At 34.5% G+C, this 15,682-nt stretch overlaps 1 protein-coding gene across 9 annotated transcripts in view; it reads left to right on the top strand.

Moving 5' to 3' along the window:
• Positions 1-15,682, top strand: part of TANC2 (tetratricopeptide repeat, ankyrin repeat and coiled-coil containing 2) — a 357,408-nt gene that overhangs the window by 165,584 nt on the left and 176,142 nt on the right. For 6 of the 9 annotated variants that reach the window (XM_049701636.1, XM_049701638.1, XM_033438920.2 and 3 more), the window contains one exon: positions 8,330-8,440. The exons of the other annotated variants lie outside the window; for them this stretch is intronic. In XM_049701636.1, the coding sequence (XP_049557593.1) occupies positions 8,330-8,440 (111 nt within the window). The remainder of the gene's footprint in view (positions 1-8,329; positions 8,441-15,682) is intronic. 9 annotated transcript variants of the gene reach the window in all.

Raw genomic sequence — 15,682 nt, 5'->3', positions numbered from 1 at the left:
ACCTTGTAATTTTGATTTTAAGAAAATTAATTATATTTATTAAACTTCATACTGAATTGGGAGACATTCTGAAGTAGAGATGCTCCCCTGATTTATGATGGTTTTATTTAAGATTTTTCAGCTTTATAATGATGCAAAAGCAATATACATTTAATAGAAACCATACCCTGAACGTTGAATTTTGATATTTTCTTGGGCTAGCAATATGTAGTATGATATGCTTTTGCCACGCTGGGCAGCAGCAGCCAAAGCTCCCAGTAGCCAGGCAATCATGAGGGTAAACTACTGGTGCACTTAGGACCATTCTCTACTCAAACATCCATTCTGCTTTTCACTTTCAGTATGGTATTCAATAAATACATGAGGTACTCAACACGGTATTATAAAATAGGCTTTGTGTTAGATGATTTTGCCCAGCTGTATGCTAATGTAAGTGTTCTGAGCAAATTCAAGGTAGGCTAGGCTAAGTTATGATGTTTGGTAGGTTAGGTGTATTAAATGCATTTACAACTTTGGATATTTTCAGCTTACAGTGAGTTTATCAAGATGTAACCCCATCATAAGTTGAGGAAGATTTTTCTCTTCTTTAAACCCATTTTTCTCTTCTTTAAACCCTATAGCTTCTGTTTTGTACTTTTTTCATGGCACTTTCTCTGCTTCTTATCATAGCTGTTCTTGTTCTGTCTTATCCCATTGTTGCATTCCTTCAGGTCAGAGACTGCCTTAATCATGTTTGAATCCCCTGAAGTGTCTAGTACTGTGCTTTGCACATGGTAGGAACACAATAGCATTTATTGAATTGAATGGAAGAGCTCTTATGGAATTTTTTGTATGGAATTGGTTTACAAATGGTTGTATGCAGTTTTTTAACAAAAAGAATTCTCACTTTAAAAGTATCAGTATTTATATGTAAAACTTTCATTTAGGATTAAATTTACGTTTTGAGCAAATATGAATTTTCATGTTAGTGAAGTATCCTAATCCTGTCAAATGATTATGATAATCCCTAAAATGTATTCTGATGCCTCCATTTTTATTACCTATTAGCATCTCTAGTAGAGGAGGTACCTTTGTTATGTTGTATTTTTTTTACAAGATTATTTAAGTAAGGGGTACCTTAAAGATGAAAAAATTAAATAGGAAGAAATTAGATTCATGTTAGAGTTTTCAGCTATATGTGTTTATATATAAATTTATGCCTCACAGCTATAACTTCTGAAGAAGAAAGTACTAAAAAAAATTTAGCACTGATCTCGCAACCTCTATATTTTGGTGGATAGACAGCTTTATGAATGTATTTGAGGCATCCTATTGCTTTGAAGTTGTTACTTGTAAATAAATAAATATACCAATGTACTATCTCAAGTTCCATTTACTGTTATTTGTAGCAGTTTGCTGTGTCACTGTTAGTGAATAGTTGTTCCATACTTTATTGAATTCTTTATAAATTTAAAATTATTAATGTCATTTCAGTTATTTGGGTTTTGTTTCTTCAGAGTTTTTTGTTTTGTTTTCATTATTAGGAAGTTAGTGTTAAAGTTTTTAGGTGATAGGTACTTTAAAAGAACTTATTTTGTTATTCAAATTGCTAAATTTCTCTGTACTTGGATAGCTTCTGTATTCTTTGTGTTATGTTCAAGTGGGACCTTCTTTTCAGTCCTTACTTTCATTGGGACCATAATGCTGTAAGTTGATGCTGATCAGCTACCTTTCAATTAAAAAAAAAAGTAGATGTAGTTGCTGTTAGTTTTGGAAATGGTAAAACTATGCAATGTTGCTTTTTTGCTCAAATAAAATGAATTCTGGATTCCTTCTTTATAAAGCTGTTCACTGTGATCAGCGGAGATAGGAAATGTTCACAGGCGAGCCCACCCACTAGTTATCCAGGGATAACTAGTGACCACACACTAACTGATATTTGTATTGGTAAACATAGTTGACTTTGCCACACTGCACACATTTCATATTTCACTTATATTTGTATAGGTTTCAAAGACATCAGATCTCTAATAGTCTGTTGTCAAGAATAAATATGCATATTGTATTTCTAGCTATACTAATATATATTTAGATTTAAAATAAATGCATTCTAATTATTTGATACTTCACTGCATAGTATGGGTGTAAAACAACATGCAACAATTTTCATTTGTAGCTTAGAGTCTGGAAAGTGGGGAGACTAAAGAAGGTAACACATGGTATTTGGGGAAGAAGCAGGGTAAAGAGAAATGTGTAAAACATATACTTCATTTTTTAATACTTTTATAGAAGAAAAGAGAACCAGCAAAATACTTTGCCAGCTTTATGTTAATTTTGTCATTGGTTAGAGCAGCAAAGTTTTATTTTTCATTATAATGAGTCGGAAACTCTTTCTGTAGTAGACTAGCCATTATTTGATAAAGACTGTCGTGTCACGTTTTAATTTCCTCTTTCTGGGTTGCATCTGAGGGTGTTCATTTGTTTTATATGTTTTTTCTTTTCTTTAGATGGATACTTTCTCCTTGCAAAAAATGGGGAACTATATGAATTATAGTTTTCTCTTTATCTGTGTTTCACTTACATCTAGCATGTGTCAAATTGTCAAATTCTATTGGTTTTTCTTTCTCAGTTTTTTTTAGTTTTTGTTCCCTCTATTTTGGGGGATTCATTTGTTTATTGGTGCATAACTAAAAAAGAAAAGCTCCCTGGCATTCTTTCTTTCTTCAAGGTGTGGTTTATGTCACCGTTTAAGCACAATTATGACAAGCAATCAGGATATTAGATAAATTGGAAGGATGCTGTTACCACCTATTTCCCGATTTTAAACTCACCATAGATTGGGGGTTAAGAAGGAGGAAATAAAGAATTTCTCAAATAATCTCTTTCCTTTTACCCCTTTTTCCCACCCCCACTCCAGGAAATCCATTGTTACTGAAAGGTTTATTTTCTAATAAACGTTTAGGAATGAAAATTTTGTGAATGTCCTAAGATTCTGCCTATGAAAGCTCTGTTAAAAACTTTTAAAAATACAGTTTTCTCTTTCCAGATAGATTTTCCACTGTTTCTCTCTACTTTGTTAACAATTCTATAGTTCAGATCTTTTTCTCCTATGTTTTCTTCCAAGGATTTTATAACTTTAATTTACATTCAGGTTTTTGACCCATTTTGAGTTAATTTTTGTATATGGTATAAGATAAAGGTCCAACTTCATTCTTTTGCATACACATATCCAAGTTTCCCAACGACATTTATTGAAAAGACTATCCTTTCCTCATTAAACGGTCTTGGTACATTTGTCAAATCATTTGACCATAGGTTTTATTTCTGGAATCTCTATTCTGTTCCACTGTCTATATGTCTGTCCTTATGCCAGTACCACACTGTTTTAATTCTGTAGCTTTATAGTAAGTTTTGAAATCATGAAGTTTAAGATCTCCAACATCATTCTTTTTAAGATTATTCTGGCTATTCAGGGTTCCTTGAGACCCATATGAATTTTAGGATGGGTTTTTCTATTTATGCAAAAAGTGTCATTGGGATTTTGATACGAATTGCATTGAATCTATGGATCACTTTGGGTAGTATTGCCATCTTAACAATATTAAGTCTTCCAATTCGTGAACAAGGGTTATCCTTCCATTTATTTGTGGCTTTAATTTCTTTCAGCAACATTTTGTAGTTTCAGTGTTCCAAGTCTTTAGCTTCCTTGATTAAATTTATTCCTAAGTATTCTTTTTGTTATTTTAAATTGAATTGTTTTCTTAATTTCTTTTTCAGATTGTTCATTGTTAGTGTATTTTTGTGTATTGATTTTGTATCCTACAACTTTGCTGAGTTCATTTATTAGTGGAATCTTTAGGATTTTCTACATTTGAGATTGTGTCATCTGCGAACAAAGATAATTTTACTTCTTCCTTTCTAACTTGGGTGCCTTGTATTTCTTTTTCTTGCCTATAGCTAAAATCATTTTACCCTTCTTTCACATTTAGTAGATACCATATTCATTTGACAGTGAATTTGTTTTTAGATGAAGCTTACTGAATATGCTTTTAATCTCAAAACCAACTTTGTGAAAGTACTTTCTTGGTACTTTTTGTTCTGCACATCTTTATATTTATCCTTCAGTTCTCATTTTCCTGGTCCTTGCTTTATTTTATCTGCCTCCATACCATTCTTCCATGAGTATCTGAGTCTTGTGACAGTTTAACCCTAAAAATTCCCCTTTGCTATGAAACTTTTATCAAAGACAAATATTTCAATAGTTATTAAAATTTATATTTTAATGCCTTTGTAATTGCTTGAATTAGGTGTGGTTCAGCATCATCTATAGCATCTCAGTTTACAGAGGATCTCCATAGGTGGATTTTCTCTTTCACCATTAACATTTCTTTGTGATATATCTGAGTGCTCTTATTACCCTGTCCTCCACCCTCAATGATCTTGGTAAGAATCAGTGAGTACAGACATATTTGGTCTCTCTTCACAATAGGCCCAAATAATGGATACTTTATTACTTGGAACTGTTTAAAAAAAAAAAACCATAACACAAGAGTTATATTGCTAAAAGAGTGACTGAGAAGAAATCCTAACTTTCACGATAGACGTTAATTCTTTCAGAGATGAGGCCTTGATTTCTGTTTTCTTTCAACTTTTTTCTTAGAAAAGGCCTTTTAATGATCTGTTTTCATGAGGTATTTATAGATCTCTCTTTCTCTAATTCAGTGTCTACAAACTTCAGTGTGCTTCAGAATCACTTGGAGGGCTTGCTAAGCACAGATTGCTGGGACTGTACCCTCTTGAGTTTCTGATCATCAGCTGATTTGACATGGGGTCTGATCATCTGCATTTTTAACCAACTCCCAGATGATGCTATGCTGCTGGTCCAGGCACCACAGTTTGAGAACCAGTGGTCTAAATCATAGTGTTTAACTTTCTTTATGTACCCACATATTTCTCATTGTCTAACCTAGACCACTTTGATTTGGGTATTCTACCACCTTCTAAGGTATAACATGTTTTCTTCAACATTATTCCCTTCTCAATTTTAAAAACAAAATTGGTAATATCACCATTTTTGTCATTCCGCCATGCCATCTTAAAGGTCTTTGTTTTACCCCTCTCACACACACATTCAGACTTTCCAAATAGTGCTGCATCTGTGACGGTGATAATGATGACAACAACAGCAGAAACAATGATAAAAACAGCTAACATTTATAGAGGAGTGATTCTGTTCTAGGCGCTGTTCTGAGCATTTTATTTGAATTAATTAGTGTAATCCTTAACAACTCCCCCATGGTGTAGCTGCTGTTATTAGCTCCAAGTAACTGATGAAGAAACTTAGGCACAGAAAAATTCTCACAGCTAGGAAAAAGTGGAAGAGATGGGAGCTAACTTAGGCTTTCTGGTTTTAGGGCTCAGACACTTCATTCCTGTCTTATCCAACCCCTCGTTACTATATTACCGTGTTATACTGCCTCTCCATGCTATGTCTTGGAACCCCATGCTTACTTTGTTTTCCATAGCCATTGCCCTCCCTGCTCCATGTCTTAATAAACTCCTAGATGAACTATATCATCATATCCAAGCACTATGCTAAGTACTTTACATGCTTGGAATTATTTAAGCCTCATAATAATCCTGTGACTTTTTGAGAAAACTGAGCCTTAGTAACGTTAACTAACTTGCCCAGTTTCTTATTACTTATACGTACTAGAGCTACAACCTCAATCTTTGAAATGACTAAACCCATATTCTTAACCAGTATGCATCCTCCTCTCAACTCTGCCAGATTCCCAAACTCAAGTCTCTTACAGCATAAGAATCATATTCCCATTGTTGGTAGTAGTTTCCTGTTATCTCTCATATCATAATAAAATACCTGGTTTGGTTTTAGAGTCCCCTACCCATCTCATTTCAACCACTTTTTAAAAAAACTATCTGGTAAACCCTTTTGACAAAGATTTCTTTTACCCATCTGATTAATCTTGTATACCATTTATTTTACAATAAAATATATTGGAATTCTAGGCTTCCAAATGAAATACTGTGTCCCATCTTCCATGTTGACCTGTTATGTTCTCCACCAAGTAGTGTTAAGACTATTGGACAATCTGTCATGCCTGTGATTGTACCTCCTCTGTGTGATTGACTTACAGGTAACACTAGTTTTCTGTAATTTGACTGAGAGTGACATTATTTTCTACCTTATAGAATAATGAAAATTCATTCAATACAGTGTCCCATGGATCACAGTTAGAGATGAAGGTAGAAAAACAGAATTAAATGTCCAGTATGAGCTATAAAGGTAACAGTTGGGATTCCCTGAGAAGGGAAAAGAGAGAAGTCTGCATGGTGTTGAGTTTCACAGATGTCTAGGATCCTGATTTTCCCCCTTGACTCCATCTCATAATTCTTAATACGTTCTTCATACCTCCCTCAATTTCTCCTGCCATCTTTCAATTTCTTTCTTACATATCTACCCTAAGTTGCTGATTTCTGTCTGTCTACTAGCCCCAAATTTCATTATAGAAATTGTTATTAAGATTTTTAGATGTATAGAGTCCCTTGAACAGGGACCAGGGCTGTCTTTGTCAGAACTCAGCAGGTAAAATAATTATTCTACTGCCATGATAAAATAGAATAATAAAATTCTAGTAAAGGACTTAAGAGATTTAAGAATTAGATTATAATAATTTCTCCTATACAAAGCAATATTGGATAAATAAAATGTTTCATTATTTTCGAATTGGTGAGATTAGAGTGAACAAGATTCTAATATTGGCTATAAGTAGCCTGCAGATTTGCGTATAAATCATTTGAGATCTTCGTTTGTGATAGTGATTTTTAAAAATAGGCTCAAGTTTTACCTCTCATCAGAGGTGGGGGTTCTGCTATTCCAGAGCTTGCTTTTGGCAGAGAACCATACTGTTAGCACCCTTAGCCTTTGTTGCCATGGAGACAGTAAGGCTTTAATTTGTTTTTTTTAACATACACTTAAAATATACATACATACCTTAAGATTTAAAGTGTGGTTTAGTTGACTGCAGGTTTTGAGTATTGGCACATATCAAAAATATTTTCTATTTTTTAAAAACTTTATATTTTTGTTCTCCAAAGAAAATAGAGGAGAATTCTGGTCATTGTAATGACAAAGTTTTATATTACTTTTTACAGGGTGTTTTAGGAATAACTTAAAATCCCCCTGTGAATCAGTAATGGATGAGGATTTTGAAGAACATGCAGAAACTTTTGAAAAAAGTAATGTGATCTTAAGCACTCACATGTCTGGGACACCTATAGTTATGTGTAATGCATATAAGTCAATTTCAGATTCAACCGTTACTTTTGCACCAGTATTATGCTAAGCACTTTCACCCTATTACAGTTTATTTAATAGAACTCAGTTTAAAAGTACCAAAGCAATCTTCATAATTATAACTTTTAATATATTTAACTGATTATTTAAATGTATATCAATAATGTTCCTTAACTTTCCCCCTAAAACCATTAAATAAAATTTATATGAGCTTTCAATATGAAAACTTTCAATTCATGAATTATACTTTTTCGTTCATTCATTTCTTACAAGAATGAATGTTTTCCATGGCATGCAATATTACTGTTCCATAGACCTCATGATTATATTTGTAACTAAATCACATCTCTTTATCTTTAGCATCCAGTTGTAAACTGGCTTGGCCTAGTTAATATTTTAGTCCACTAGCAGTTTTGACTTCTTACCTAACAGCTGAGCGGTTAGATAATTGATTTCCTTGTTAAGCTAAATATCAATAGATTAATCTTACTTAAGGTATTTATCACAACCCAGTATTATATAATAGTTATTTCTAGATAAAGAAGACTTTTGATTACAATTATTATAAACAAAATCTTAAAACTTAGTCCTATACTTTACTCAGTCAATACCTGTATTTAACGGCAAAGGAAGACAAAATAAGAAAACTCTTGCTTTATAAGGAGAGAGAAAATAGCTAAAGGTGATAGACAGTTACAACTTATGCTTATAGTTTTGATTATTAGATTTTAGCTTTTCCAGTGTGCAGTGACTTTTTAACAAGACCCATCTCCTCTATGTAGAATGCAGTTAATTTTTTTTCTGGCACAAAAAAAATAGGGTAACCTGATCTGAGTCTGACAGAGTGTGTCGTTCATTTAAGTGCTTCCATCTGTTGCCTGCTGTTCCCCTTACTCATGACCCCTCTATGTTTCTCTTTCCTTTCTCTTTCCCTCTGTTTCTCTTTCCTTTTTCTTTCTTCCTTCCTTTCTATTTTCCTCTCTCTCTTTTTTTTTCTCTCGCTCTCTCTCTCTGTCTCTCTTTTGTCCTTAGCCCCTCTGAGGAAGGCAAAGTTTGTTGAGAGCCCACGAATTCCAGAATCCGAGCTTGGCTCACCAACCCTCACTTCAGCTCAGAAACTGGACGTGGATGCATACTGCCCTGGTAAGCATGCATGCAAAGTATCTGCTTTGAAAGAGGGAGGTTTGGATCAGGCCCATCAAGCGGAGCAGTGTTTTGCACGTATATTATTCATAAACACATAGCCGCTACCTCTTTTGCAACTGTGATTGCATATTCTCCTCACTAGAGCACTGTTTTTACTGAACATCCTTTTTGATTATTGATATAATTATGTAAGTATTGAAAACAGCTTCAAAGATAATTTTCAAAAGAATTAAAATAATTCAGTAGATACGTTTTCAGGGTGATTTTTGTGATCTGAGATACTTGAAATTTTGCTTTGGCCATGTGCAGTCAGGAACGTTCAAGTGTGAATAAAAATGTTCATTCAACACTGGCCCTTTGCATATGACCTTTTTTGCCTAATCCCTGTTGGTTTTCTGGACAGTTACAGAAAATAGTTGTGATGTTGGAAACATTATACTTGAATTAAAAAAGAAACATTATAGGTTCCTGATTTGGACTCCTGGACGCTCACTGTTAGAAATACCTCTTCTCATGAATGGCCTGTAAGCACATGTGGGAGTTCACTAAAACCCTTCTTGTGTGGGAGCAAACCTGAGACAGACTCATTATCAAGGCTTAGATTCTTCCAAACTTAGACGAGTTGCCTGGCAACATCCTTTACACTCACTCTACAGTGAGTCTGTAGAGCTGTGTCAGAAATGTTCACAGCTCTAGTTGAGTATACAGATCAGAGCTTCAGTAAAAAACTTTACAAGACTTGGTTTTAGGTCTTTTGTTTATTCCTGCTCATTAAAATTGCACAGTGGATGCAACTACTACATATTTACAGCATTACAGATCAGCAGAATAAGGTGATTTCTAGTTCTAGGGAAGTTATCAGTAGCTGTAATCTGAAATAGCAGGATACTATACCTCTGAAGCCAAATAAGACATGTTTTAAAAAAAGACAGTAGGCAAAAACTTGAGCCAAACCTAATTAGAGACATTTGATTCTATGAATCAGTTTTGAATATTGAAAGACCTAGGGGATTTCGCTTGCAGGTTGCGGAAACTTGGGCTTCATCCACTGTTGTAAATGACTATTCAATTTAAATCAATCGCAGATATGTGTTAGGAATAGCTTTTCTATTTCTAAAAGGAACAAAATTTTTTCATGTTTTGAGGTACTGTCACATTTCTTGGGCAATGGAATATTATGCTCTGCATTTCCTTACGCAAATTTTAGTGTAATAAAGTAAAATAAATAAATGCACTAATTCTCTATTCCTGCATTGAGTTTTGGAAGAGAAACCTATCAGAGGCCTTTTCTTTTCCAGATTTGCAAATCAGAATGATTGTAGGGAGACTAATCTTACTTCCTGATTGCCCATCTGACATCCCTAATCTAATCTAGCTTTTGTTATTGTCAAGAAGCAAGGTAGCTGCTGTTGGTTAGATTGCCAGTGCTGAATCACTGTGAAAAATCTTGTCCGTGTTATTACTTACGTATATTTTCCACAAGCAGGAATCTTTGCTGAATTGGAATTGAACCAAACTAAACCTCAGTTAAGATTTTCAGAAAACCTGGAAGAAACTAAAACATATTGCCAAAATGTTAATTGCCATACACTGCAGTCTCTCCTTTTCTTATCTGAAATAGATTTAAGGCACAGAAACTTCTTAATGATTTGTTCTTTTATAGTAAAGTTATTAAGCTCTGTGGAAATAAGTTTCTACTGAGATAAGATTAGTGACTTGAGGGTTGAAGCTATTATCTTCTACATAGTACCAAAAATTAACAATAAACAAATGAATTTAGTAGACTCATAAAGCAACAAATAATCCATCCTCTTTGAATTTCTCTTGCATAGGATATATTAACCAAATAATGATCATATTTTATTGTATACTCATGCATAATAGTGCAGTTAAAGCTAGTGATCTGAAATCTTCCTGTCCACCTGCTTTATTCATTATCACATGCAGATTTAGGAAAATAGTATATCAGACAGAGGCAACAGTCCTAAGCTAAAGGTTAAACGAGCAATAGTTCTCAAATTTTAGCATGCTTCGAGAATTACCTGGAGGACTTGTTCAAATACAGATTGCAAGACCCACCCCCAGAATTTCTGATTCAGTAAGCCTGGGTGGGTTGAGAATTCAGTTCTCTAACAAACTCTCAGTTAATGGTGAAGCTGCTGGTTGAGGTACCACACTTGGAGAACCAACTGGGTTACAGGGCTGCTGGAGGCTGCTTACAAACCTATAGGGTTCATTCTGCTGTTGACTTCTGAGGAGTAATTGGGGATGTTTCCTTATTATCTTAACTTAAACCTTTTGCTACCTGTATTTTAGGTGGGAAGAATAAAGCTTTTGTGCCTGAGAAATTGACATATATTTTTCCTGATCTGTCTTTTTGTACATGGTATCTGTGTACCCATGACTAGTTTTCAGTGTTGTCCTACAAGAAAAAGGAAACTGTGGATCAAACCAGAGCAAGTTGTTGATATTTGGTCTGCAAAGTTTAGGGAAAGCTGCAATGGGATGTAGCTGTTGATCCAGAATATTTGTCTAATAAACTGAAGGATTCAGTCTACATAGCATTAGATTCTAGAATACTTAATTTGTTTTACTCTTCCTCAAATCAGATTTGTTATACGCAGAAAACCTGAGGAAAAGTTACAAGTTAACAGTATGTTTTGGTTCTGCAGCTGAACCATGGAGATGATTGATGATGTTATATAACTGAACTACCAGAGTAGGCGAGGTCAAGTGAATTGTGTTTGATAATCGTCTTACAGTGGGGAAATTAGGCCTAGAGAATTTAAGTGATTTGTGGAAGGTCACAAGCAGGATTTATTGTTGAACTCTTGAAGTGGACACAGTATAGTCCAGAAATACATTGTCCCTAATTCTATTGCTGTGTAAATTCTATAAGCACCCCTTGACTGACCCTTAAATTAAAAAGTAGAAAATTCAGTTTTTTCATATGAGACAGGGCTGTATTCTCTTTTTAGGGTAACCAACTGATATCAGTGATTTCAATAAAACAATTCCCAAAATAAAGGAACATGCTCACCCTACACTCTGACTTTTCTACCTACAGCATTAGTTATTAGCTGTGTGATTTTAGGCAAGTCACTTAACCTGTCTAAGCCTGTTTCCTCAGTTGTAAAAATGGAAATGGTAACCTTAGATTAATAAATCTAGAGCACTTAGCACAATGCTTGTCTTATAGTAAATGCTTATAAATGTTATCTAATTCTGTTATTATTATAGTGATGATCCTGAGGTGTATAACACAAGATTTTAAAGTTTTTCTAAACAATCAGGAAAAACAAGGTGTAAAGTTTTAGGGTCATTTTTAATTAAATGTGTCTTATTGTGTTTCAATTATGATTTTCCCCTAACTAGTTCTGTGATCTTAATAAGCATGTCATGTAACGTCTCTGTGCCTCAATTTCCTATCACAGCAACGTTACGTATAACATGATGTTACTTATATAATTTAACAAATTAAGTATATATTTGTATAGATACATGAGTACACATTCAAAGGGGAAAATGACCAGAAGAATACCCCAAACTAACATCGGTTGCCTGAAGAGGGAGAGAATTGGGATTGTTTGGGTGTCAGAGGAGAAAGTAGCATTGGTGAGATAATGATCACGTTAGCAGTGGTTGTATCTGGCTGGTGGGATTACAGATGATTTTACTTTTCTTTATTGGGCAATATATGTTAGTGAATGAGAGCTCTGGTTCTGAAATCAGATCTGAGTTTAATTCCTGACTCTGTCGCCTACTAGCTATGTGAATACATGTAACATTCATAGTCTTAAATTCCTTGTCTATAAGATTGTGATAAAAATAGGTCTTTTTTTATTTTTTACAATAAATCTATCTCGTAGAGTTGTTAAGATTAAGTAAAATAATGTATATGACAAATGATTAGCTCAGGCAAAACAAACGAGGAGATATGTAGCACCCTTCCTGTTATTGTTGTTCATCATCATCATTTTCTTCATTTTCTAAAATTTCTGCAATGAATTTGTATTGAAATTTTTCAGTAATCAGGTGCTGCTAAAGGATAGCAACATTCCTTATGTCTTAGTTTTTTAAGTTTTTAGTTTGCATGTTATAACACATAATTTCAAGTGTAGAAATGACCCTTGATGCAGATGGCAGGCCATGTTGACAGTTTTATAGGACTTTTGACTACATGTGCAAGGTTAAGGGCCAAAGTCCAGACCAGTGTTCTGAAAATAGACAGGCTTTTATCCACAGCAGATACTTTCAGAGGAATTTGAGATTAATCTTTTTGTAATAGATTCTTTTAAATCTCTTTAAAAATGGCACTGTCCTTCAAAGGACAGTGTTATTTAAGGTGACAACAAAATTAAGATGTATTTGCAACTCAAGAATGGAAGAGAGTTTTATGATACTTATTTGAAAGTACATACTCATATTTATATAGTTTTTGAATTTGTAAAGGATTTTTCATTTGGATTTCTTATCAGCATGGTACTCTATAGCACAAGTACAAACCACTGTTGATAGATGAAATATTTTACATAAAGTGAGTAGTTCCTTGAATCCTCTTTTTCCAACTCCTGTATAGTCATGGTCATTCCACTTAGAAGAAAAGGATGATTTGTTTTCTCATTTTCTTCCTTCCATGTTTTTCCTGAAAACATTATCAAATGTTATCTTTATCCTAAATAGTTAGGCATGCTTCTTTTTTTTTTTCTTTTGGCTATGAATTTTATACTTTAGACATAAAACCCTCTGATTTTTGATTGGTATATGGATACCAGAAGACGTAATTCACGTCTTCTGTTATGTTGTATTTGTATTCCTTAAGTCTACTATGTTGTAAACACAATAAGTATACAGCAAGATTTTTAACCTGAATTAAACAGGTGAGCTTTAGGGAGGCGGGTTCTAAACTCCTTAATATTACATACAAACACCATTCTATATGCATATATGTACTTCTTCCTATAACAGGTTCTCAAAATGGTCTGTAACACATACTTCCCCCCATCCCCAAGAAAAAGGAAAAAAGAAATGCTGTTATAAAGGTTGACATGAAATGAAGGTTGTTTAATGGTACAACTGTTAGAACAACAACAAAAAGCACCTAAAAGTTGGATTGTGGACAGACTTGTAAATCGGATGAAGGGTATACATGAACTTCAGTGCTGCCCTGATCGGGATATGAAAGTCAGTATAGCAACTAGAGATAGGAAGCAGAGAGATAAACAGGAATAATTTCAGTATATTTTAAGTATGAGAGATACTGCCTGAAAACTGATTATGAACATAAACACACCAAAGAGCTAGAATATGAAAATAAATAGCTTTTCATCTGCACACTCCCTTATCCAGTAGTAAGTTCTTAACATGTTAGAAAGTTCTTTCCATGGACAGATGCTTTGTTGAATAGAACTTTTCACTTTGAACATTTTCAGTTGTTTTATTTATTCATATTTTATCATTATTTAAAAGGTTAACCATCTTTTAACTAACTTTTAGATTAACTTGTTTCAAGGTGTTTTGCATCACAAATCGTAAAGACTTGGGCTGTGAGTATGGTGCTTAGATCCGTAATTTAGTTAGATATCCAAATGGACAGTTTTTTCATTAATTCTGAAAACCCTTTTAACTTTTGGTTTTTTGAGGCAGTAAAATGCACTAGTTTAGACAACAGACCCTGGAGCCAGACTGCCTGTGTTCAAATACTGACTCTACCACGTAGTGCTTGTGTGACCTTGGGCAAATTACTTAACCATAAGAATGATTACTTTCCTTATCTGTAAAATAGGGATTATAATATTACCTGTATCATAGGAATGCTATGAAGATGTAATAAAATATGTAAAATAATAAGGACAACTATGTGGTCCATAGTTAGTGCTAGATAACTCTTAGCTACAATTTTTGAAGTGTTTCAGAGCCTTTACTACCCTTTATCTAAGAATGTTATGGGTAAGGTTATATCCTTTTTATGAGCGCTTTGCAAAGAGGATAAAATTACACGTATAACCTGTTGTCACTGGCCTGTTTTCATAAGCAGTCCATGTATAGATACTAAGTTTTGTGGGTTTTGGTTGTTTTTTTAGTGGAGGCAGCTTTTCATAATGGTAAATAGCCCTGGGGTCAAATGAGCTTGGTTAAGTTCTAATTATGCCACTTACTAGCTGTATAACTTTTATTACTTAATCTTTCCAATTTTCTGGTTCCTCATCTGTAAAATAACCCTACTCCATAGGGTGTGATGATTAAATAAGATAATACACATAATGTGCTTAGCACAATGTCTGGAACATCAGTTATTATGACTAACAACATCTCTCACATTTATATATCATTATACATTTATTTCTAAAAAAAAATGTTTTGTGTTTTTCTTTTCCTAAACAGTATATACATTCCCGGCAGCCCAATGTTCATGAAAAATTCAGTGGGAACAAGGAAGAGACAGAAAGCTATTCTTGACTTGTGTTTTTTGTTTTTGTTTTTGTTTTGTTTTGTTTTGTTTTTACTGTGGGCGGGCCTCTCACTGTTGTGGCCTCTCCCGTTGCGGAGCACAGGCTCCGGATGCGCAGGCTCAGCGGCCATGGCTCACAGGCCCAGCCGCTCCGCGGCACGTGGGATCTTCCCGGACCGGAGCACAAACCCGCGTCCCCTGCATCGGCAGGCGGACTCTCAACCACTGTGCCACCAGGGAAGCCCCTTGACTTGTGTTTTGATACCTAAGAAACTAGAGATTTATGAATTTTGTATCTGATATCACCACTGCCATCCTTCATCTCTAAGTCACTTAAAATCCTCTTTGTCATTTTGTTTTTTCCTTATCTGGAAGTTATTCATTATAACATTTTTTTTAACATCTTTATTGGGGTATAATTGCTTTACAATGGTGTGTGTATTTCTGCTTTATAACAAAGTGAATCAGTCATACATATACATATGTTCCCATATCTCCTCCCTCTTGCGTCTCCCTCCCTCCCACCCTCCCTTTCCCACCCCTCCAGGCGGTCACAAAGCACCAAGCCGATATCCCTGTGCCATGCGGCTGCTTCCCACTAGCTATCTACCTTACGTTTGTTAGTGTGTATATGTCCATGACTCTCTCTCGCCCTGTCACATTTCACCCTTCCCCCTCCCCATATCCTCAAGTCCGTTCTCCAGTAGGTCTGTGTCTTTATTCCTGTCTTACCCCTAGGTTCTTCATGACATTTTTTTTTCTTCTTAAATTCCATATATATGTGTTAG

The sequence above is a fragment of the Orcinus orca genome, chromosome 19 (genome assembly GCF_937001465.1).
Source record: "Orcinus orca chromosome 19, mOrcOrc1.1, whole genome shotgun sequence".
Taxonomy (NCBI): domain Eukaryota; kingdom Metazoa; phylum Chordata; class Mammalia; order Artiodactyla; family Delphinidae; genus Orcinus; species Orcinus orca.
This window is presented reverse-complemented; position numbering and strand designations above follow the sequence as displayed.